Source organism: Cyrtonyx montezumae, unplaced genomic scaffold, assembly GCF_038088225.1.
Source record: "Cyrtonyx montezumae isolate F1298 unplaced genomic scaffold, pur_monq_1.0 scaffold_15, whole genome shotgun sequence".
NCBI lineage: Eukaryota > Metazoa > Chordata > Aves > Galliformes > Odontophoridae > Cyrtonyx > Cyrtonyx montezumae.
The window spans coordinates 9,731,000-9,756,765 of record NW_027071881.1 but is presented as its reverse complement, the minus strand read 5'-3'; the positions used below and the strand labels follow the sequence as shown (position 1 = coordinate 9,756,765).

General features: G+C 44.7%; 1 protein-coding gene across 2 annotated transcripts; it reads right to left on the bottom strand.

Moving 5' to 3' along the window:
• Positions 1-21: 21 nt before the first annotated feature.
• Positions 22-25,766, bottom strand: PAFAH1B1 (platelet activating factor acetylhydrolase 1b regulatory subunit 1). 2 transcript variants are annotated; one of them, XM_065732084.1, is made up of 11 exons: positions 25,621-25,766; positions 12,820-13,020; positions 10,758-10,842; positions 9,210-9,284; positions 8,074-8,280; positions 6,225-6,393; positions 5,036-5,138; positions 4,109-4,337; positions 2,563-2,664; positions 1,775-1,931; positions 22-1,184 (listed from the first exon to the last, which is right to left on the bottom strand). In XM_065732084.1, exons 2-11 carry the CDS (start codon positions 12,849-12,851, stop codon positions 1,111-1,113), a joined length of 1,233 nt encoding a protein of 410 aa, XP_065588156.1. In that variant the 5' UTR covers positions 12,852-13,020; positions 25,621-25,766; the 3' UTR covers positions 22-1,110. The 2 variants fall into 2 exon arrangements, with proteins under 2 accessions (XP_065588156.1, XP_065588157.1); XM_065732085.1 differs by lacking the exon at positions 25,621-25,766 and adding an exon at positions 25,399-25,452.

The window sequence follows — 25,766 nt, the reverse complement described above, 5'->3', positions numbered from 1 at the left end:
ACAATACTATATCCAGAGATATTTCTCCATACGCAAACCACAGTAAGTTTTTATTCAAGCCACATTGTCTTACCAAGGTGAATATAACCTCATATTCAAAAGGGTTCCCAAGGAGGCATTGAAGAAACCAAACAGCTTCAAATATCCCAACCTCCTGCTGTGAACGTAAGGGAAGTGTACTTTGATACTGTTGTGTAATAGGAATTGCACATCTCTAACAAACATTGAAAGCAAACAGCAAGTTGTACCATGGCAGTCATTTGGGAGATTCAGCTCTATTGGAAATCCGATCACTAAATTCTAGTGGGATGGACAACTCCTCCTGGAAGTTCGTCTAGCATTAAAAAAAAAAGAAAAAAAAAGAAAACAAAAACCCACATTTAAACTTAGTTTAACAGCACAGTTTAACCACTGAATGACCAAATAAAAAATAAATACATTTATCACATCAGCTGCTACTAGGATTTGTTGTCTTATTTCAGGTTTACAGTTAGTTATATAAATATACCAACCCTTGCATGATAGGAGGCCAAAACAAAGTGTATTCTGTTGATTTGGCAAATGTTTCATGACAAATATTCCAAAGTTTAATTAATTTCCATTAATTACATATAAGGTTCAGAAGATTCTGAGTTGCAGCCTTATTATCTAGTACTCTTAGAGAAGATTTATTAAGCACACTTAAGTGATGTTACATAGATACACATTTCTGAAAGAGCCCTACAAAACCTTTCCCAAATGAGGTCACCAATTCAGGCACCAACAGACAGCAGAAAGAAAAACAGGAATAATTATCCGACATAGAACGACACTGTCAACTATTCAGTTAAGTGCCCTATTTCAATCATCCAACTTCTGCCTCCCTAGGTCTGATGTGACCAATGCCAGCCCATGTTCTTAAACCTATGGTACTTCTAGACAACGTATGTAAATTTACAGTATACAATTTGGATTCACCATGCATGAATACTTTGTGTGTAACATTTAATAAGCTCAATCTACATCCAGAATAATTTACATGAAAGGACAATATTTATTTAAACAGAGCTCAATGGGTAACCATGGTATCTGAGTGCATCCAGAGGAGAAAGGGGTCAAATGTGAATTCAATCAACGGCACTCCCACACTTTTACTGTTTGATCTACACTTCCAGTAACCACATATGGTGCCGTCTTGTGGAAATCTGTGAGGAAAGAGAAGGGGACGTTAAGGAGCAGTGGAACAGTTTTACTATTTCTCCCTCTCACTGAATGCCATTATGTTTTCCCCAAAAGTGACATCAGCTCAAAGACTTCATTTCAAAGCTCTGTGCATTTGGAGTTTTGAAGGCAAATTCTCTGATGCAAAGTACAGAAATCTGCTTTCAGTTCAGTTATAAAAACTTCTGTAAAACGGGGGAGCTAGCAGCTATCACAGTCTGGTGTTACCAAGCCCAGGAATTCCAGCTAAACACTTCTTCCCAGCTTTTACTTTGCCCCCACTCCCTTTGGCTAGCAAGTGTTGGTAACACAACACTCCCAGATCCCTGCACTCTCAGCAGTGAACGCTTCCAGAGTACCCTGGCAGTTAACATCTTTATCTAACATACGAGACTGGCAACAGAAGTGGAAAGTCCAGAGTGCCTGAAATTCCTATCTGTCGCCATTTGATCACAGCACAAAAGAGAACAGAAATCCCACAGTGTTAACGCCCAGCTCGGTCCCCAGCTGGTGAAGATGCAGCACTCATCCCTGGTTCTGCACCTTGCAGCAAGGACTGGGGAACAATACATACCCAACGAGGTAACAAAGTGTTCGTGCGCATTGAGGGTTTTCATGCATCGCTTGTTCTTGAAGTCCCAGACACGTAGAGTCTTGTCATCAGCACAGCTCAAAATAAACTTTCCCCCAGAATGGAACAGAACACCACGTACCCAGTTATCGTGGCCCACCTTATGCACAAGGAGACAGCAGTGAGCAGATGCATGTTTTAAGGCTGAATACAGTTTATGCCATGGCAAGCCAAGTAACCCCGCGCCCTCTGCCTGCAGTGACAGTGTTCAGCTTTCTAAAAATACTGGAATTTGTAGTTTATCTTCAGTTTCTATTATTACATCTTTATCAGCACTACCAACAGTGTGAGTTCCTGTCCTTGAAGACAAACAAACAGAGGTCCCATGTGATGTGCACTGCCCCTGCTCCTCACCCCCAGCACTAAGGGCTAGTTCTGAACACAGGCTGGAAAGCAGCAGCCTGCAGAAGCAGCACACTGACAGAACAGAACATTTTACTGAAGACAAAGTTCAGACCATGGCCAGCAGTCCCAGGGGATAAACAAGTTCCTTTCGAAGAAGTACACCACAGTACTCCTGCATTTATACTACACATTTTGAGATTTAGTATTTCTTAGCAACAAAAGCTGAAATACTTCAAAAGTATTTCAGCCATTAAAACTATTTCCAGTGCACGTCTCCTTTCAACAACCCTAGCTCCTCCTCAAAACAAACATGTAAGGCAGTTCACTCCATGAAAGCTGGGGTTACACATGCAGCAATCAGCAAAGAAATACACCAACAAACTTACAAGTGTCATAAGGCACATGCCAGTGCTGATGTCCCACATCTTAATGGTCTTGTCTCTGGATCCAGACAGCAGAAAAGGCCCAGGCTTACCACTCTTCTTAGTCTACAGAAAATGATGTTTTCAGTTATGGCACATACAGGGGTAGAATGGGGAGAAAGCAGATCCTAAGTGCTGCTGCTTAGAAAGACTGGACTGTATGACAGCTAGCAGCTAATCAACACGCAGTGCCAAAGCTAGATTCACAGGCATTAGTGAATGCATGTGTTGTTTTCCTCCATACTACTAGTAACATGTGCTTCACATGTTACTAGTAGTATGGAGGAAAAAAAAAAAGGAATTAGAACTATTCCAGCAGATTGTTTATGTCTTGCTGATACAGCCAGACAAATAAAATACTCTCAATCCAAGCTTTCCACCTGCAAGGCTTCAGAATACCAGTAGATAGAGTTCAAGTAGTCACACATCTCAGGACAACAGCACATGAAGTTCAGACATACCTCTGTGTTGCCGTCCTTTACATAAAGTAACGAAGCAAGTTTAACAGCTTCCTAAGTCCCTGCTCTGAAATTATTCCCATGTGTAACCACACGAAGTAGGAACCAGAGACTCAGTTCCCAGAACCCGAAATCTTCCAGCGGTGACGTTCCCTTCACCTTGCTTCCAGCCCAAAGCTACCTCCCGCGTGATGCACACTGCCCATCCGACCAGCAGAGGGCAGGACACACACCACTTCAGGTAATTACCACTGCATGAGGAAGCTAACATTTGGAATTTACTTTTCATTATTTTTTAATTAAAGACTGTAAGGATCTTTAAAGGATGCAAGCAACATGTGACTGAAATAATCTGTTAAGTCTGTGAGTAGATAAGTTCCTGCCTTCAGTGTATTAACTTTTCTCCTTGAGTATGTGTGTTTTTGTGCAGGGAAGAAATGTTTGTTACTGTTTTTCTTCAAGCTTAAAATTATTTTCTTCTACACTCTCACCCTTAACAGAAAATGTGTGGCCCTCTGGTAAGCCTTTCTTCGGGATTTAGTAATCAAGGCAGAGAACACATATCCACAACCACACAAATGGGGACTTTAAAGAATGCTTCCTCATAACATTAACTTTACACTGTAAATTGAGTGTTTTAATTTTGTAATTTCAACTGCATTTTGAATTACACCCAAGGTAGCTTCATTTCTGCATTTCTAACTTGCTACTCTCATCTCCACACCTTCAGTTGCCTCGTATCCTCAGTGTTCACATTATGCTAGCTAAGCTGCCTTTCACACTGCTTTGTGGAAGTGTATCAGTGTGGTCCAACTCTCAACCTTCTCAGAAACAAAGCCTCTCTCTGAACTTCCCTTTCATCAGTGCACAGGTAAGGCCCTACTGTTAAAACACAAAGCAGAGCCCCTATGAAGCCAAGGTGAGGAATTAACAGTGCAGCAAGTATAAGCAGCAAAAGAAAACACCAACAAGACTCAAAACACCTGCTGTGCCCACCAAGGGCTCTGAGAACAAAACTGAAGTTTTGTATTTATTAGCACTTGAAGCATTACCTCTGATCCCGTAGCTTCTGATATGGTGGAGTATGAGCTCTCAGGAGCCCAGGAAATGCATTCTACCACATGCTCATGTTCTCGAAGCTCAGCTTTGCATTCCTTTGTTGCTACCACCCAAACACGCACTGTCTGGTCATTAGAACAACTGGCAATTAAGGTGCCATCCTGGTTAGGCCGCACCATGCGCACCCATTCTCTGTGACCCGTGAAAGTCTTCACACAGTAACTATTTAAAACAGAAAATACAGCATGATTCATTAGCACTGCAATAAAGCCACCGTACATGGCTTTGAATTTCAGGACGCTTGGCTTGCTCTCAGAAGTTAAGCTTCAGCAGGCACACCAGTCCTGGCTGATGTACAAGGCCCCACAACAGTTCGTGGGTAGGAAGTTTGTAAGAGCCAGCAAATAGTTTTTAAGGGGGAAAACAGGAAGCTGCTGACATTCCAACTTGCACTAAATAGGTATTTTAAGAACATGTAGATTTACAACTCATTCAGACAGCCTTCACACCCAACCTGGAGTAAACGGATGGGTCAGAGAGACTTCTGAATAACGAAACAAACCACAGTGGAAAAAAAATTCTTCCTGTGTCAAGAAATGTAACAGATTTCCCCTTCTACGTGTCACATTGCCTTCCAATTTAATATTAGTCACTAAATTCCTACCTGGTCCTGAGTTACAGTGCCATAATTCCACAGCTCCCAGAACGATAAAGCCACATACTTTTAATTGGTGGCTACTAAAACCCTGTGCTAAATGACTTAGGCAGAATTGTTCCATTTATGACTGCAAAGAGTATGAAAGCTTATCTTAGTTAAAAAGTGTCTTGCTGACACTCAGGTGCATGTGGTACATCTCCTACTAAAAAGAGTTTTTCTGTGTTTTCTTCAGGCAGTGATGTTCACCCAGAACTGCACTTACCCTGTTTGGACTTCCCACATTTTGATAGTTTTATCCCTCGAGGCAGAAACTATATGATCTCCATTGGGCATGATGGCTACTGAAGAAACATTATGATCATGACCTAGAAGGAAAAGCAACCTTTTATTAAGTGGTACTGTAATACTGTTTTTACAGAGCACACAGGACCTGCTATTCATTCATCTTGATCAAACAGCTACAGCAGAAGCCTTTAGCATGCTTTATGGAATCAACACTCTTTCATAAAACTTCAGGTTTACGTTCAATCATTTCCATTTTTAGGAATCGTGCAGTCTAGCCATTAAGCAGCTTTTAGGATTATTTCAAAAATGTGAATGTGTTCCTAGAACACCTGAAAGACTCCTGCAAGCAACGCTTGCTTTGTAACAGTTGCCAAACCCAGCAGCTACTATGGCTGTATTTGAAATTAGCAGGTAAGTCTGATGGCAGCGTTACGATGCATCACCCAGGTGATGTCTCAAATGAAAAGTGGCCCTTTCTTTGGCATGTGTGTGTGCTTATTTCTTACAAAAATCTCAAACATTATCACTGCCCATCACTTCCACAAGATGATATTAAAGTGAGATAAGCAGTATAAAAACGTTCTTACATCAAAACCATAAAACAAAGAGTTACTGTCAATAACTGAATCCATGTGGTGGTTGTTTTACTTCTCCACTTTCCTCCCCCATGGCTCTGGAATCTAATGCAATGCATATACTCACATGAAATCAAACAAATCTGAAGCAAAACACTGCACAGTATACAGAATACTTTTCACTCTGTTTCCTCCCTGAATCAGCACATTCAGGAAACAGAGAGGTGTGGATGAAGACAGCTTTCTGGTGATGCGACAGTAGTTTTGTTATCTAGTATGTATTTAGTTTCCAGAGCTCAGCTCCTCTGCATTTGCCATTTTATTTCAGTATCATTATGAGGTGTTTTCCCACAGCATCACGCATAGCAGATCGGAGATGCTATTTCATTCTGCAGACACTGAACAGATACTCCATTTACAGAACACCTGAAGCATTAAAACATCCCCTCTTTTGTTCGAGGGAAACTCTGGTTCATTTCCCCTTTCCACTTCTGCAGTTTTTCTCATTCATAAAAAGCAAAACAACACAAAAGAAAACCGCACCACACCTCCACTTTACAGAGTGCTAAATCAATTTCCTTTAAACCTTACCATGCATAGTTCTGATGCACTCAAAGCCCTGGAAATCCCATAGCTTAATGGTCATATCAGCAGAACAGGAGGCCAACAGTTTGCCAGTGTGGTCAAAGGAAATATCTTGCACAGAGTCTGTATGCCCCTTAAGGGTTCGTTCGAAGTCTCCTGTCTCATAGTCCCAGACCTGACAAGCAAACAGAAAATCCATTAACAGTACTGTATTATTACTCACTGTATTCTCCAGCCTTACATTCCCATTCTGCAGCACAGTCTGGTGCCTTATTCAATAATTAAACAAGCAAGAAACAAAGAAAGGCAGTCCTAAAAAAGCTTAATAGTTTTAGTATGATCATTACCTATATATCCCATACCATCTTCCTACATTGTGTCCTCAACTCAGGTACACAGCCTGTTTTCAGTTAGTGGGAGAACCACCTTCAACAACTCCCCCTGCTCCTTTTTTGTGGCTTTACTGTGATTTCAGAAACTACGCACTGCTTCAGAACCGAACAGCAAATACTTGGTCTACTGCAGGGCAATAATCAGAATATACAAGTTCAGGGACGAGAACTCAAAACACAGCTAGGAGTCTGAAATACACATAATTACAGAATTAGGCAAAGATTAAACAACAGTTAATAACTGCAAGATAGCACGGAGTCCCATCCTCACTTCCTAATTAAGTTAGACTTCTACCATCTAACCACAAACAAAAGCCTCTGAAACAAACCAAACTCCTACAGATTGTACTGTGGGTCTCCAAGCACAAAATTAGGCATTTCATTTTTAATTATATCCCAAATAAAACAAAAAAGCCCAGCATCAACAACAAAAGAATCCACCATCACCACCAGATTTCAATCTCTGGGAATGGAACAGTCAGATATGCTATGCAGCTTGACTTCAATAGTACAGAAATTCATCCACAGTATCCATGAGAGTAAAGAAACAACCAAGCTAGTCAGGCTCCTCTGAACCATCCAGCAAGCAAAGAGCTGTCACTGTTGCAGATGACCCAGGCTGCTTGAAGAAAAGGCCAGTCCTCCATGCTGCCTGTATGCCACAGAAACAAGAGCTTAAAAATCTCTCCTCGGCTTTATCTGACTGCCTCTTTCTAAACCTTCTCCAACAGGCAGTCACTGTCAGAACAGCTCACACTTCTATGCGTGTTACTTTCAACACTTTTCAACCTTTGTCAGGGCTGCAGTTTTCCAAATAGTTTTCAAAGCAGCACAGATGACAATGTCTCTTAAATGGTGACATTCAAAAAGCAACAAAATGCAGTTACATCTTCTCTGGGTGCTAAAAGGAGAAACTACTTGCCAACTACAACAAATCTGTTCTTGTCATTATAGACTGCAATAAAGGTGTGTGAAGATTATTTAGAGTTACTGAAAGTCTCTCCTGAAAGTCACAGCAACTTCATGGGACCTGCACATGCCATTTAAAATAAGCAGGAAGAACCATTTTTCAATTAAGAATACAGCTGTACAACCACTCAAACTAAGCCTTAGATGACTTGAGGCAACAGTCTTCCTCCCTCTCATCTCTGTATGCTCTCTATGCCACTTCTCACTGAGCAATCAAAACACTTCAATTCGCCATTTATTTTTCCAGTCCCCAATCCACGGTAGCTCTTTTATTTCTTCTCAAGTCACAGTAAAACATACTTGCAGATATTAGCTGGAACAGCATAAAACCAAAATCTGTCTATTACAACAGAAGTCATATTTGAAATAACTGTCCTTACTGAAGATAAAGCAGAATCCAAAGCGATCTCCCATCAGTACAACACACATTCACCATGAAGTACTGGTGCTACATTCTGATCTGCTTCACTTCATTTCTTCCAGCAAGCACTTACCTTTATTGTAGCATCCTCTGAAGCAGAAACCATAACACTGAAAACCGGATGGAAAATGACTCGAGTGACAGGACTCCTGTGTCCACTCAAAGCATACTTCTCTGGAGGACGAGGAATCCACTCCTTAGGGTCTCGTTTCTGACCAAGAGGTCCACCTGATGTGAATTCTTCCTTAGCTTCATTCAGCTTCGATTCTAATTCCATTACCTAAGATTTTAAAGAGATCGTCTGTGTATAGCCTTACACCAAGACCTATTATCTATAGTCATTAGTACCCCAAACACCAGTAGGCTTCCAAATTCACAATGAAGCACAGACCCAAAACAACTCCTCCAACTTCCCAAACACTTTTGGCGAGAAAATAAAGCTCCACCAAAACATATCTCCTAGATCCTGCACACAACTGTACAAGCAACAGACTCAAAGGAGTTAGTTTTTTCATGTGTGTCTCTTGCTTGTTTGGCACTTGATGAACTACTGAAGGATTTTTTGTTAACAAAACGTATCTTATTACTGCAATTTGTTTGGGTTTTTTTTGTATCCCTGAGATGGCATGAGTGTTAACCAACAGCAGAGAAACTGAGCATGTGATAAAATCTTAGGTATACTGACCTCTATAATGGACAGGCTTTGATTTTTAAGGCTTTTAATACCCTCCAGACCCACTAAAGCAGTACTAAGAACAGTTTTGTACCATCCATTTGCAGAAGAATCACATGCTGTAGTGCATCTGAGTTAATGGTTTCTTCCCTTTAATGTAATGGCCAAAGACATCAGCAGCCCGGGTTACTTCTAGCCGAGTTAGGCATTCTGGAGACTGTTATTCAGTCTTTTCATTCACAAACTGCCTCAGGGCACATCTTTCCTTTTCTGCCTCAGATTGCACATACAACCCATAAACTGATGTAAATAGATGTTCTGAAAGAAACTGAGAGGATGTATCTGCCAGCACTAAGATGGACTTTCTACAACAGGGACACAGTTATTTTCCCTGCTCAAATCATCCCAATTAAGGTATTGAGGTATTTTCTACATCCTGAATTTGAAAAGGGAAAAATGTAATACTCTGTTCAGCAATTAATGTTTGCTCATGGTTATAACTTCCTGTACAAGTAAATCATCAGGCCTCTGCTTACCTTCTTTTGTAATCTTATGACCGATGTCCACTTTTTCTCCAGAAGTCCAGCATACTTCTTATCTAACTCTTCATTCTGGGCAGGAGGAGTGTTTAAATAAATCAGTTAAGTTCTACATCCAAAGCCTCTACACAAGTTTCTCCAAAAGTAACTCATTTAACAAAAGTCTCTCGATCATAGAAAGGGAAATTCAAACACAAGCCTACAACCAGTTTTACTAACAGAAGGAAACAACCATACTTCAAATGTTAATAACCACAGTTTGCATACAGGGAAAAGAAGAAAGCACTTCAAAATACGAATTTTAATTGAAGATACTGCAGTAATACAGATTAATTATGAAAGATTGTGCAAAGACAATCCATAGAACCAGGGCTAGCTGTCATTATCTGAAGGCTTTTTATTCGTATGTGCTCTGCATATCTGAGAAAAATGTGCCCCCTTTTATTTTAGGTTGTTTCCTCCTCCTGCATACATTGACAGCAAGGACCGAGTCCTACAGGGCTGGATATCAGATACTGCTATACCCCAGTAACTGCTGCAGCCACACTACCAAACCGAGCACCACTGACATAGGAAAGATCAATGCTACTTTTGTAACTCTAATGAGCCTCTAAAAATGGATAATTTTCACCCTTTCAATATTTTTCTGCCCTGGACTTCAGGAGTGTGAGCAGCCCAAGTTCCAGCGAGTGACTGCTCCTCTTCACTTCTTGCCATTTTTATATAATCTAATTCAGATTTTTCTTGTAAGAAAGTCACGCGGAGCTTTAAGCAACTCCATTTTTCTATTGAAATAAGACATGTAGCCTATTTAGATTGCCTTTTAACCTCTGGGAAGAGAACATTAATTAGGCTGATAGATACAAGCAGACTCCACAACATTTGCGCCCGTTCCACTGTTCAGTCCAAAGTTTTCCATTTAAAGTTTCACAGTAAATTCAGACGGAATTTCAACATCCCAATTTCTGCCCACTGGCTCTTGCTCTGCCACCAAGCAGAGCCTAGTTCTGTCTTCTTTACAGCCTCTCATTGGGGATTTACAAATGAGGTAAGATCTTCTTTGAGCCTCCTCTTCCCTAGGCCAAACAGCCCCAGCCTTCTGCAGCCTGTACGGAAGATATTCTGTTCTTTATCATCAACTTTGTCCTTCACTGGACTCACTTCAGTAACTCCAGGCATTTTTTTTTTAATACTATCTTTATCATCTTCCCTCTACTTTCACACTGAGTTTCATTATCTTTGCTTTCCAGCATCTTCCATCTTGAAGGACCTAGGCTCTCCCAGGATCACTATACAAATGGGTATAGCCAGACAGTAAGACTAAGAGTGTGCCTCAGTCATGAGTAGAAGATAAAGAGTTTGACTCAAAAGTCTTTAAGCCATCTGACAATTGTTTTAATTTTATAATAAGACAGTAAGCTATGCAGGTATACCACACCCAGGAGCAAATAGGCAGATAACGGGCATACATACAACAGATGCAAATACTATAAAATTATAAACTCTTTACTTAAAACATACAGGAAGAATTTTGTTTGAACTCACCACATCTAACTCAGCTTCCTTTTTAAAAACCGAATATGCCTCTTCATAGCCATTAGAACGAAGGTAGTCTGCTATCGCTCTATTTCTACAAAACAGAAGCAGTAACAGTAACTTTAGGCTGTTAGTTCTGAGCCAGAGCACTGCCACTGGTTCAGGATTTGGTTTGTCCTGCTGTCTGAATTGTACCATCTCAGATCTACACCCAGGACCATCAGCTTTGTCACAAGCCCAGCCACACTCTAAAAACACACGTGGCAAACATTTTGCTTCAAGACACAAACAGCAACACGCTCACTTCCTACAATACACACTGCTTATTTTAGATTGGAGAAAGAAAAAAAAAGGACCTTTTTTCTTTTACATTACCAAACATTGGAGTAGCACAAATGTACTCAGCAGCAGCAGATACAAAAACGACAACTACATGTAGATATTGGCTTGGGGATTTATCTCTGAAAGAAAACTACACTGAGAAGAGCCCGCAGTGCTGAACTGCACTCATTGAATTCTACTTAAGCAGAGTGTTTTTACTCCAATTTCGCTGAAGAACAAGTTGCAGCTTTGTTTTTCAGAACAATCCGGCAACATCAGTTAGATCCCAGGGAAGGACACTGCCTGCAACCAAACACACTGCTCCCAATTTTACATTTTTCTTCAGAATACTCTTCACCGTGACCAACAATTATTACAGAAATAACCTGCCTTGGACTGCCACATAACATGCACTTGGTTTAGATCTACTCATACCATGAAATAACAGGGTTTCAATTCTACTCTAAGACTCCAATGAGCAGGCACCACCTTTCAGTACTGCTTGTTTTCACAGTAAGACTGAAGGATGCCTGCAGGCATCGAGCAGAGGATCTCGAGGTGTGCCCACCCTCAGCCGTTCCGTGTGTGTGCACAGGTACATACGTGCACACACAGCAAACACATGCAGTGACTACAAGATTTACATAAACCAACACACAAACTTCTCAAATACAGAAATCAGAATGCCATCTAGGTAAGGCATTTGATAAAAACATTAAATCTCCTTGTCAGCTGAAGTAAGAAGCAGTAATGACAGTGCTTCTACAGGAATAAAAAGGCTACTTTTCATTCAAATCAAGCTGTATTTCATTTCATACAACCATGCCATCTGCTTCTGAATTACAGAAAGCAATATCAAGCTTTGGTGGAAGAGACAGGCCAAGTCCTCAGTGACTCAAATGCAACCATTCCTTTACAGTTCCCCAGCAACCCCACCACAGCTCAGTCCTTCAGGCAATGACTTGTCAGTGTCCTTGATTAATAGTGTGGGACGTTCCCAGAGGCACTCCCTGCTCTGGTCCTCAGCACTATGCTCCCCGTAACGTCACACGCAGAGGCCCTCGCACCACAGGCAGACATCTCAAAATAGGTGTTTTACACCTATGTGAAAGGCCTTAAAACACATAGCAAAGCACATCTGGAAAAGTAGAATACTGTAAATATTCTGTACACATTGTGGTCAACATTGCATTGCAATTGATTTTGCTTCTGAGAAAAATCACTTTTCACATGAAAATTTTTCCCATGGCTTCAATTACATTCTTCATTCTTATCTCTTACACATATTCAGTCTCCTCTCAGATACTCAGTCCTGTGACCTCAAGTGAAAGTTTCAAATTCCTTCCCATATACGAAACACGTGAAAACAAAGTACTGCCTTTTGCAGCAGAGGCAATCACGGTCTGTCATTCCCCATTTCTATTTACAAAGTTCACAACAGTTATGTTTGTACTCTTTGGAGTTTTGCAAGAGAACTTCAGATAACCAATAAATAATTGTAATCCTGAATGTGTTTAAATCACAGAGCTTATTCCAATAAAAATAAATAAATAAACCCAAATTGGAAGATAACTTGTAACTCACTTAAGAAGCTGTACTTAGCACAAGAGACACAAAAGCTGAATGACACTAGGTCCATATGTTTATGAATAAAATCAAACCACAATCTCTACGTAAATACAACTGAAAATGAGAGTTAATAGTTCAAGCTTAAGGAAAATGAGACAACTGAAAGAGAACCACTCCTTACAGCTCGTCCCGCTGCCTCTGTGAGAGCACCATCGTGGCTGCGATGTCAAGTTAAGCTGATTCAGCAGTGGCTGCCTCCCCAAGATCTGGTCTTAGGAGCCCTGGATCCACAGTTCAGTCTGCCACAGTGGCTCAAAGCAGAAGTGTTTTGCCAGATGGGAAATCCAAAATCCTGGAGGCATTCAGAGAAGACTCAATCCATCTAGAAGGAAGAGAAAGAGATGTTGTTAATTTATTTAAAGTAAGCATTCAGTCATCACTCTGAGCAGCGCCCTCAGAGAATACAGCTACAATTCAGCAGTGAACTTTCCAGGGAGATTCATATTAAACAAATTATTTTCCTATCCCACAACACTACCTGAAAAAGCTCCAAAGAGCCATTCTGAAGAGACAATTCCTGCCTCCTTTTCAGGCTCACACTGACACAGTTTAGCTGTATACATTAAATCTAACCCTTACTTGTGGTACATGGGATTTTTAAACTGATCTTCGTTGTTAATAGAGCAATGTGACTCCCACAGCACCGAGTCCAGAACCAGTCAGAAATCAGCCTTTCCTCAAGTACCCATTTCTGCCCCACACTACATACTTACCCAGAAACAAATGCAATCTTCCCATGAGCTATTACTGGGGACACTGACTATTCTCAATGCGCTGCGGCACTGCAGGTACTCTTTCGTAAGGAGCACAAGTATGAAAAATGCTGGAGTGGGCACCTCCTGTGTGCCGGACAAGGAGCTGTAGCACATGGACTGAAGCTGCCACGCAAGCTCCAGCAACCAGCCTCCAGCAGGGACAGTGAATGCCACAGCACACAAAGACTGCACAAAGTGCACCCATAACCCTTCTCCCAAATAAACATTCCCACTTTCTCTCCCTTGCTGTTTCCCATAAGGTAAGAAGCCTATTTAAACAGCAGACTCTTAAATAATAAACAAATATAATACTCTGCTTATACCATTCATGTCTACTCATCCACTGCAGCACATCAGCAGTTGGTTTCCAAACCTATCTGGGCTCCACGGTGTGCTTCACAACTGCAGCTGTGAGTGGGACATGCTGCACCTTGCTGGTGCACTCCCACACCAGATGCTGCCCACCACAGTACTGCACTGCAGGCTGTTAGGGCAGCAGCACTCCCTAATTAGCTTAACTCCTTCCCTAATTGCTATTTCAGAAGCAATTCAGCTGAAAGCTGATAGCACAGGTTCCTTCCTTTCAGACAAGAGAAGCAAATAGTTCATGTATTCTTGTCTCTTATCTCACTTCCTGACAGGTGAAGACAACTGCTCTCCACAGATGCATCTTTTTAACTACAAGGCAGGAGTGCAGAATATAAAGTAATGGAAATTTAGTTTATATATATAAAATAACACAGTGACATGATCAGAAGAAGTGCCCTCTAGAGGGCAATGCTGCAATAAATTTAAGTGCTGAAAAAACAACCAAACCCAGAGGCTCATAATGGCTGATCTCTGTACTTCAGCACCAACCTAGCAACGCTGTGACAAACACTGCTGAAAAGCACAGGGCAACGCTGCCCCAGAAGCATGCAGAACATGAGCCCGAGGACTCCAGAAACTGCCTGCAGTATCACAGCCACAGGAAAACCACAGCACTAAACACTAAGGGAGCTTCTGTATTGTGAACTGTCTCAGCACTGAACACATTAACAGTGACACAATAACTCCGGTAAGAATGATACACCAATATTCTGTCACCGCCTTGGGGGACACGCTCGCAGCATACACCGAGCAATAGCAACCAGGCTGCACAGCGGCCCTTGATCCGCCACCATGCTAACAGACATGTTCCTGTCCTTCCCATAGACAGGAACCCTAAACTCTCCCTCCTGTGCTCCCAACTGCTGCCCCACTCTGACTGCCTCTGACAGCGGTCCCTTTCCACATGCTACCAACACACGCTGTGTCACAGCCGGAGCGCTGCGGGCAGTGACATCCCTGCCCATCTTCCTCCACCCACTGGGTCACTCTGGATGCTGAGAAGCAGCTTCCTCACACCTCGGCACTCCCTCCTCCTCCCAGAGCTGCTGCAATCGCACAGGAACTGTGCAGGAGCAGGGTGAAGGTGTACGAAAACCATCCCGCATTTCTGCGGTCAGTTTGGACACAAACAGGCACCAGAATCTGGTTGCTGAAGTCTAAAATGCTTCAAACACAGGCTGAGGGATTCAGTGTGATATTAAGGGACTGGATCCTTGTTCCTCAGCCCTCGTGCTGCCGCATTCACCCACGGGCCAACTTAGACCCCCTGAGCTTGTTGCTCCTGAGAAAAAGGCAAAGTTTGAGTGCTTCACCAACACTTGTGCCTCTGCAGGCCTCAGGGAGCAGCGAAGCATCACCCAAGGCTTCCAGAATCAGGCTCCTCTAATTCTACCTGAGCTGTGAATACGTCCAGGAAATCCTCAGCAAGCTGGCCACCGTTTTTATTCCATCAATAACAAGGTTAAGGACAAAGCACTCAAGGTTTGAGTTGTACCACTGCGTACATCTTTTACCATTTGAAACTGCCAAGGAGAAGAAAAAAACTTTCTGCAATGCAAGAAAAGCTTTTACTCCCCATTAGTGAAAACACAAACTACCAGCCATGGGAATACCAGCGGACACCTGGCTCTCTTTGGAAGCTGAACTGCAGTGACAGCACTTAAACTCTTCGTACCAGCTGCCTTGTGAGGGGCTCGTCCTCTGAGCCCTGACACTGAAAGGGAAATCACCTAGCAGCCAGTGCAACTGAATATTAATACACACAGAATCCTTCCATGACAACTCCCAACTCCAGCATGCCACGAAGTACAGCAGCATGGCCTAGTCACAAGTTCAAAGTAACAGTCGGAGGAAAAATCACAGCTTGTCTGCCTCCGTGGGGATGTTCATTACCGGCCCAGGGCAAATGCCTGAAGGGCTCACGGCCTCCAGCCCCACTTCACCCCCCTGCAGCTTCCAAGCCACAGCTGCTTCATCTGCTCAGTCTCAGAATCCATAGGATGTCTCGAATAAAGCATAAATTCACTCTGTTCAGAACAAGTTATTGCACTCTGTAAACATGAGTTTGTTTTTACTCTAGACTCAAGTCCGATGAACACGATGACTATTCAGAAAGCAATGAATCCTCAGGCTCTTCAATCGGAAGCCAAGAGCACAGCAAGCAACCTTTATGGGGAACACACTTCTTACCTGAGCCTCAGTACAGCACTGCTCTGTAGCAGTGCAATGACGCAGACTTCATACAAAAATAGATGGTGCAGACATCTGCAAGTACCGGAAGTACACCACACACGGAAAGAGGTCACTCCTATTCGTTCAGAAGTAACCACCTTGTTGGAAATCACGTTTTAGAAACAGCAGAGAACGGACAAAGCTGTCCACGTGCACTGCCTCTTCCCTTGGCTAGCGAGGGCTGTGACATGCACAGCTCAGCGGAGCAAGACTAACCAGTCCTCCTCCACCTATCGAGGTTTGTAGTCACTGCTGCATTACACACCCAGCTGCAGACAGCCCTGGCAACGAGAGAAACAAGTGTTCAACAGAGAAATCTTGGGAACTGCCTATTCACTGCATCTCACTGACATCGGTGATCTGTAGTATCAATAATTTACTGTGAATAAGGTAGTGTCAAGATGGAGCCAATCTTTCCCAAAAGAAAGCATTTCAATTTGTCCTGTATTGTTCAGCACAGGGAAAAGAAGCCTGAGCCTAATAGAGCCATCTGTGGAGTAATAACTACTAATTAAATGCAAAACAGGATGCACCTCCTATTAATGACCCCACCTATACCACAAAAAGTTTTACTTCCTAACCTAAAGAACCTTCTGGTTCCATATTGACAGTTTGCACGTGAAAACAGCATTGAGGAAAAAAACAAAACACTTTAAGGCAAAGGATTGCCACAAACCCCTCACCTGGTGATAAATGCTGCCATTAAATAACGTAGCACAGTCTGTGGTATGATCATCTGCTTTACAAAAGCACAAAGACTGGGCAGAACTGTTGAAGCACACTTCAAGGCTTTGTTTTAAATGAAGGCCAGTGCGCTCCCTTAGTTTCAATACTGAAGTAGTGGTTTTGGACTTTTAGTGACCCTTGCCATTAAATAGTGCACAGACTCATTCCTTCCCAAGATTTGTTATTTTCCCTGTTTCACCTAAATCCTTTGTTTTACTGTTGTTATGTCTTTGCTTAGCAATCCTAATAACTCAGTGCCACAACGTTCATCTGAAGGTTCTCTCAGTGTCGTGGGGCAAGATTCACTCTCCCAAAGCAACACACATGTTGTACTGCAACAAACCTGGAGCTGAAAGGAGAGGTCAGGGAAGTCTGCTGTGTGCAGAAATTGGCTGCTGTGAGCAGAGGGAGGGCTCAGGAGGCCGCTCCAATCCATGCCATTTCATAAATGCATTGCAAGACATTTATATACAGATATCAAACTGAAACTACTACCAACATTCCTTACCTTCCTCTGTTATTGCATCAGCAAGGTCAGTTCAAAGCCCTCCACTGCCTTTCCTTTACTTCCAGTAACTGCTGAGACAAAGCAGTGCAGTGCCTCATCTGACCAGCAACACCCATCTCTGCTCCTCAGAACTACTCATAGCAAAAATTACTCCAGATTGAGATTCCATCCACCTATGCTCCAAGTTAGCACTGAGAAGAAGCAGTAGTGAGATCTACACAAACCTTAGCTGATGGCAGATGGGCAGGCAGCAGGAAAACTAGCCCAGGTTCATCCTGAACCAGCATTCCTTGCATACATTCATAGGATGTAACCAGGTTTGTTAAGACGCCTCAACAAAGCAGCAAAGTGTAATGCAGAGAGAAATCTATTGTAAGGCCTTTTTAACATTCAGAAGAGCAATTTCACAGGATTCTGCCACGGCCCAAATCCCTCTGAGCATCCAGGCCAGAGCTCCCATCATCACACCTCCCACAAAGACAGCCAGCCTCACCCCCTGACCTCCAGGCTTAATGTCCTTACCAGGCTGGTAATTTAACTGCTGGAGCTCACAGAAACATTGCTGATCAGCTGCTGCAGAAAACCATCAGCCTTAATGCGTTCATAAACACTTCCATCTCTTGTAATTCCCACGTGCACATTCATCCCTACTGTATTCTATGGTTTCTCTCTCATCCACTTTTGAATCTGTCCACCTCAAGCCACGCAGGTCAGTTCCAGCACTGCCCCTCAGCTCAGGCAGTGTGCCCCAGGGTCTGCAACGCAGCAACAGCCACTGCTGCCCCGCGGGGACTGCAGGTCCTGGGACACGGGTCCGCAGCTCCCCTGGAAGCTTCCAAATGAATTACATTTCTGTGGTTTTAATGGCCATTGCTTAGGCTCTGTGAACAGACTTCCCCACACAAACACAAGCTATATATACCAAACAGGTAACTGTAGCTCATTAAATCTGAAATCATAAGAGCTAGATGACATAAATTATAGAGAGAATGTACCATCAGATACAAAGCAGGCCTACTTTCCCAACTCGTACCAGCGGTGCCGGGCACTGCTGGGCTTCATCAACAGGATTACTTTTTCCCCTGCAGCTGCAGAACCCTGATATCCAAACAAACTCAATTACATCTACACGAAAATTTCCTTGAGGGACACAAATCTGAAGTCATGCTCTCAGAGTGCCAGGGAAAGCATGCCACATAGAAAGTGCTCCTGAGCAGGAAGGGCACACAGGTCACGGCGAGCACGGTGCATGGGGTCACAGTTATAGTATGAAATCAATTACACGGTTTCAGATTATTCCTATTTAAATGGCTGCACATTGATGCTTCAACACGAAGCAGAAGTTCTTACGAACTGGGTGAGCCTTGAACAGCCCTGGGTGTGCAGCACCAAGCTCTCAGCTCTCACGCAGTTCCTGCTGTCCTCAGAAGGAATTCTCCATCCGGAAGGAAGTGCCTCTCCTGTTCTCCTCCATTTGTATCTGAACTCCTGCTTTGTCTGCTTCAACTCCTCTCTTTGGGATCTTCCAGTCCCAGTGAAAGGCAAATCACTTATGGAGGAGTAGCAGAGATCAGAACCACCAAAAGACTAATTTACTTAATATCATCAGATATGAATTAATTCTTTCAAGTTGCAGCTACCCCTCCGTGCATGAACGCAGCATCCGCTCTCCCTGCAGTGTCACTCCTTCCAGCGGCACCAGATCAGGTCCTGACAAAGTTTTTCATCAGTGTATCTTGTTTCAAAGCATATTAACAAGAAGTGGTTACTTGTATTTGCTGGCTAATAGTCACAATCCCTTCACGGAGAACTAGATCAGTAGTTTGTTGGATACCTCTGGATTACACTGCTTCATCCCATGAAGTACAAAGTACTTCTTTTTAATCTCAATTAATTCTGACTTTTCTCTCCAAAACCAACAGCTGCTTTATCAACTCCAGCCACAGAATATCCCCTCGATAAACTCCAGATGCAGATCCCACTGCAGCTGCCATTTAAAGCTGATGTAACTAAAGGTGAGGTAATACCCATACTTCTTGGGCATAATAAAGACCTAAAAAGGGTTCTTAGAGGCCTGTCTCCATCTCTTGATAGGAAAGGAAAGCATAACATAAGCATGCAATTTCTTTTTTCCCATAGCTCTCATTACACCAGTTACAACAGAAAAGCACACATACAGTACAATCACAACAGCCACAGAGTAGTTCTTCCAGCATGGCAAACACACCTTGCTGTAGGAAATGTTAGAAATAATCACCTGCTAAGCTGGCAGGGATGAGCACAGGAATACAAGAAAGGTGCTCAGTTATGAGCCAGGCTCACCTTGTCTCTACTTTTCACCCTACATCTGCATAACTAGTTCAGCATGCCATGATAGTCATCACGAGGAATTATTTCACAAAGCAAGGTTTAAACTCCTATTATCCCTCCATTGGGTCTTCACTGAACGGGCACTGGAAACCTGTGAGGTTGGACAGGGCAGCGACACTGCCACGTGGAGGGAGGACACCAAGCACTGCCAGCAGCTGAAGCACCACGAGTCGCTGCCCCAAACTCACAGCTCCTATCACGGCTTATCTGGATGAAGTCTTAGTGAAACAGAACAGAGAACAATTCCAAGGTTTAGTTACAGATGTGGCCAGCACCACGTCAGAGCTCTGACCCCAGCCCCACGGCCCAGGGTGGATCCAGGGCACACAGCCCCTCTCCAATCTCTCCTGTGCCAGGTTCTGTTTGCTGCCTCCAAGCCCAGTGAGTGAGAACCCACAACTTCCACCACTACTGATTTAATAGACACCATCTGCTTCAAAACACATACTCATGTTAATGACATCATCCTCTTAATGCACTGCAAAGAGGCTAGCATTTAAATAAACCGAACTGTTTATCAGATCTTTTCTTCAGCCCCCCAAAACCCCACAGGACTGGGAACAAGACCAACCACCAACACTTCCTATAAGGAAGAAGCATTCATTTAGCTACACGTGAACAGCCTAGATGTTTCCAATTGATTTTCCTCTATACCTAAAGAGGGATACACTTAACAGCTCTGTTTTAGCATTGAACTACCTCCATGCAGAAAAACGAGGCAAGAAATGAAAGCAGAAGCATTCGAAGGTGGAAGAGGTTAGATCTGTCTAATTAAGCCAAGAGAACTTAGACTTGTACAGAGCAATTAAAACCGATACAGGAGGGAAGGTGTAAGTGATCTCAGTCACAAAGGCCGCTGCTATCTCAGACACGAACCAGCACAGCATCGCACCATAAAACCTGTTACCTTCAGCCCTGCCTCGAAGCAGGCATGGCAGCTGACTCACCACGCTGGGGAAGAGGAGCTTCAGTAAAGCCTACCTATGAACTCACTGAACAGGGACCTACCTAACAACACGTCTGAGACAATGACAGGACAGACTGCTGCTGCAGCACCTCCTCCAAACCACAAGCACAATGGACCATCCTGTAGCTGCAAGTATCTGTCCAAGACTGCAGCAGCTGGTTACTGGTTACAGATACCGGGAGGAGCTTCCAAAACCATTGGAATCACAGCCCCAGAGATGTAATTAGCCTAACTATTTTAACTCAGTTCTAACCCAGAAGCCCAAAAGCAGCCAAACTGAACTATTGGGCTTTTGAAGCAGCACTACTAATAAGGAACAAGTGGTTCAAACAGTTCTCAGTGTTTTAACTAACAAGTGCCTGAATCCTAACATCATTTTTATATATCTACCTAGTTACAAACACATAAATGCACTTGCTACTGCTTAGTATAAGCACGCTGTATGCATGCTTCAGTGCCGATGAGAGGGACAGGAGTGAGGTACAAGAGCACTCTGTAGAGAAACCTTCCCTCGAAACAGGCCATGGCAGCACTAGGCAATACCACAGCCCACCCCCACAGAAAACAGCTGCAGGACTAAGTCACATCTGTTTAATTCCACAAAGACAGCACAGGCTTGGAGGCTGCCACACCTGCTGAGAGAAAGCCCTTCTCCAAACACCTAAACAAGATGCACACCTGCAGAAGGCAAGACTGCATATCTAGCAAGTTCCAGATTGCAACGAGATCTGAGTTACTCATTTCACACTGAGAACGACTTGTGGGCCAAAGTCTTGTTCAGATACACAGATGAAGTGATGTGCTTTGCCCATAGCAGAAGGACAAACAATTCTGCTGCTTTCAAATGCTTCTGGTGCGTGAGACTCATCAGTGGGTCACTAAACATTGTAGGAATGAAGGAGAACACAGCTCCAGAACAGTTCTAACAGGTACAACAGACACCTAACTTATGCTATGGGCACACGGTACAGCTGACATAGCACAGATGCAGCTCCAGTTAGGCCCCTGCATTTTCAGTTACAGTACAAACCTTCCAGTTACACATCTGCTAGCCCAGACAGCAAGTACTGTAAAAATTCTGAAGGAACGACTTGATCCATCTAAGACAAGTCTCAAGTGCTTCAACATCACTTATTAGTGTAATCACCTATTCTTAGAAGTGTGAATTGAGGCACAACCTACTGTGCCAAGCACAGCTCAGAAGTAACATCAGCCTTTCATGAACATTTTTGCCCATAACACCCAAGAACCACTTGGTGAAACCCACTCCCCTCGTGCCTTATCATGAAGTAGCTCCCAACGCTCAGCTGTGAGAGTTAGCATTTTAATTTAAAAACGAGGAACGGGAGAATGCAGACACCATTTAATAAACCTGCCTTTTCAGCCAGGACAGAACTCACCATGCTTCTGCAGCAAACACAACAGAAACTCCAGGAGTACTATGACACACACACATGGAAAGACCTCCAACTGCCCCACACGTTATAGACTAGGCTGGGAAACAAAAACTCCTACTCCACATGAAATCCAAAATTGTTTTGTGTTACTAACTATGCTTGATTGCTACTGTCTCTTGGCTCCACGCATTTAGACATAAGCAGCCTTTATTTCCAGGCTAACAACTATTCCAGTGTTCATGTGGAAGAAATTTTAGCAGCCCTCGCACAGCCTTGGCCATCAGTTTGGGAGCGTGGCAGGGCACAGCAAGGGAACCCGACTGAACCAAGAGGGACCCCCTCTTTGTGCTACAGAGGTTCCAACCCTCCTTGTTCAGGAGCACCAGGATGAGCCTCAGAGGGCTGTGTACACACTCCGTAACATACACACTTAGCATAGATCAGAGCCACAGAGAAGCAGGGGCTCTCCAGCTGTTTTCCCATAACACTTTACAAGAGGGTACAAATTATCATCGGCCCCAGCACAAGCTGGTTACAGAGGTCGTGCACAAAGTTTGGGTACGAGGTACGACAGTCAGCTGTCATTCAGTAGCAGCCCTGCTGCCAAAGCTGGGTAGACAAAAACGTTCACAGCAGGAACAGAACGCAACCCAAGCACTCAAGGTTGGGTGGAGCAGAGCAGGCATGCAGGGAACGGTCAACCATCCAAGGCAGTCCCTGCACAGTCATACAGGTACGCATTAGTGTCTTTTTCTTCTGTAGAAGAAAAATTAACACGTTACTGTCATACAAGAAAGTAACTTCAATCGTTTCAAGGACAAAAATCAGTCAAAGTTATAAGAAGGCAAGAATCCTATTGGATTCTTCATTATTCCCACCTTGAATTCATCTGTAGACACAGGCATTTAATGAATGCATCCATTAAATCCTGTAACATCTACTCTCCTAAGTAAATGAACTTTAAAAAGCCACTATCCTTTAATTTAATTTGGGCCAAATTAAAGCCAAAGAGAAGTCTCTTCTGCAGCCACCTACCATCAAGAACTGCGCTCCAGAACTGAAAGACCCAAGAAAAACGAAACCTCATACTGCTTCAATCGCTTGTTTTCAGTGCTGTACTTGCTCCAATAAACACTGAATTCAGAAGTAGATGCCATTAGCTACATCTCAAATAGCAGGGCACTCAGAAGCAGGCCTTTCTAGGTGCTTCATCTGATCCCTTTTGTATTCCCCAAATCCTTTGTTCTAATGTCTTTCCTACACAACTTGGTCGCAGCATTAGTATTGCCCTCATGATGCAGCAGCAGCTACGTGCACAGTAAGGCTCTTACAGAGCCATCTCACCGAACAGGGCTTCCAAAATCTTGGGATGTTGTTCTGCATGAACTTGGGACACGACAAAGGGAAGGGCAGTGTAATTAAATCTGAATGCTAATGGGAGTTGCCTGCCCTACTACAGGCACCAAAGCAAGCAGGGATGCTCCTTTTTCGCATGCGCCCCAAACCCAACCAAGAAGTTATATGAACAAATTATACCGTTAAGCAACAATACAGGGGTTCTCCACAACATCTTGCCTGTAAAATACCCTTGCCAAAATTATCATTCTTATCTAAAGTGAAATAAAATAAATTCAACAAGTGAATATCAAAGCTGATACACTGGAACGAGTACCAGACAAAACATCTGGCTTTGCAGCGGGGACTGGTCACTCCTCACTGTCACATACATCAAGATCCACCCTGCAGAAAGAGCAACCCCGAAACAGAATGTGAGGTTTGTGCTGCTGCACCATTAGATTCCTCCCTAAAGAAGAGACCTCATTGTTACATCAATTAGTATTCCTCCACCCCAGCAAAACGCGAGGAAAGGGAGAAAAAAAAAAAAGCCATGAAAGGGTAATCTAGCCATTTCACAGCTCTGCCTCCTTACTCCACCCAGTCTCTCCTCTGCTCAATGGCTGCACACAGCATCCATAAACACGCTTAAATCAAAAGAAACACACAAAAACGAGAGCCCTGAGAACAAGAAAGATTTGCAATAAATCTGTTAGAAGATATTTTCTTTGTTTAGCTCCCTAACATAATTTCTCTATTTAATAAAATGACTCTAAGGACATCAGTGCTGTGATAGCAGACCCTCCCTCTTCCAAAAACCAGCTGAATGCTGCACAGTCATTTATGAAACGATTACCACTGAACACAGGCTTTTTAACCCCCCATCCCTAATACTATATAGACAATACTGTCACACAAATATATCCTTAAAGGGGTCTCCACATCAATACAGATTTCAGCCAGGTCCATACACCCGAGCATTTCCTTGAACAAAACAGTGCTAATTGAAGATTCTTTTTATATAGCTTCAGTAACCTTCCCCCATCCCCTGCTTGGGGAATTCATTGTGAATTGACCTGCAAGGACCAAGCCCTCTGCTGCAGCACTACCAGCAGGGAAACATCACCAGTGCGACTATGGCAAAGAAAGGGGAGGTAACGCAGCGCTACCGCTATTAAAGGTCAAGCCGAAATGCATCCACCTCAAAAAATATATCGGAATCAAAAATCTAAGCCCCCCAGAACGGAGTAACCCTGAACTTCGCAAGGGAGCACCACTCCCACCCCCAGAACCAGCGGCAGCCTGGCGCAGAACCTCCTGCCCGAACAAAAACTGGAAAGCGGCGATAAATGGAGCCGCGGAGCAGATCCGTCCGCCCGCAAAAGGCTTCGGAGAAACTCTGCGCGCCTCCGGGCAGCGGTGTGACCCCAGGAAGGAGAGCGGCCCTCCCTCCCCCGTTCTGCCGCAGCACCGAAGGGCTGAGCCACCTCCTCCTGCCGCCGCTCCCCGCTCCGGCGCCGCAGGGCAACGGACGCGAAGGATTCGTACGGCAGCGCTGCCGCTGCCCCGCTCCGGCCCCGCTCTGCCGCGGCGCCTCAGAGGGCCGGAGCCGCCTCCCGGGCAGCGCCCGCTTCGCCCTCCGCAGAGACGGAACGGGACGAAAAGCCCCGGGGAGCGGTGGAGAGGCCGCTCCGCATCGCCCCGGCGCACACGCCCCGGGCTCCTCGCCCCGCAGCGCCCGCTCGTTACCCCCCCGGCCCCGCCGCCCCTCCCGGGATCCCGCTAAGTCACCGGGAGCCGCGGGGCGGCCTAGGGGCGGACGGAACGCCGGGCCCCGCTCCGCTCCCCCCGCCCCACCCGCGCCGCGGTGCGGCCCTCCCGCCCCTCCCCGCGTTCCTGCTAAGTCACCGGCGGAGGGGAACGCCGGGCCCGGCGGCGGAGAGCGGCGGGGCGGGAGCGGGGAGGAAGGAGCGGAGCCGCGCCCGGCCCCGGCCCACAGAGCGGCCCCCGCCCGTCGCCCCCCCCCCCGGTCCCTCCTCACCAACGGGCGCGGCCGCCATTTTGAGAGCGAGCTGGAGAGAAGGAGGGAGGGGGCAGCGACGGAGCGGAGGGCGGGGAGGAGGGGAGCGGCCGCCGGGCCTGCACCACTCGGGACAGCCTCGGCGGGGCGGCAGCGACGGACAGACGGGCGGGCGGACAGAGCGAGGAAGGCAGCGAGGGAGAGGACGGAGGAGAGGAGCAGCAGCAGCAGCCCCGCTCTTACCCGAGCCGCCGCCGCCGGCGCTTCGCTGTGCTCCGTGAGGGCGGCGCCGCCCGCCTCTCCCATCCACGGGCGGGGCGCGGGGCTCCCGGGGGCTCTGGCGCTGCTCCGCTCCGCGCTCTGTCAGTGGCGCCCCGGCCGCCAGGAGG

What these genes read in the sequence shown, in the direction of transcription:
- PAFAH1B1 (XM_065732084.1), bottom strand. Translation starts at nt 12,851, where the DNA reads ATGGTGCTCTCACAGAGGCAGCGGGACGAGCT. An exon ending in AGGAAGCTGAGTTAGATGTG is followed by an intron (nt 9,285 to 10,757) that starts GTGAGTTCAAAC and finishes CCTCCTGCCCAG; the next exon opens with AATGAAGAGTTAGATAAGAA. An exon ending in ATGTGGGAAGTCCAAACAGG is followed by an intron (nt 4,338 to 5,035) that starts GTAAGTGCAGTT and finishes TGTTTTAAATAG; the next exon opens with TTACTGTGTGAAGACTTTCA.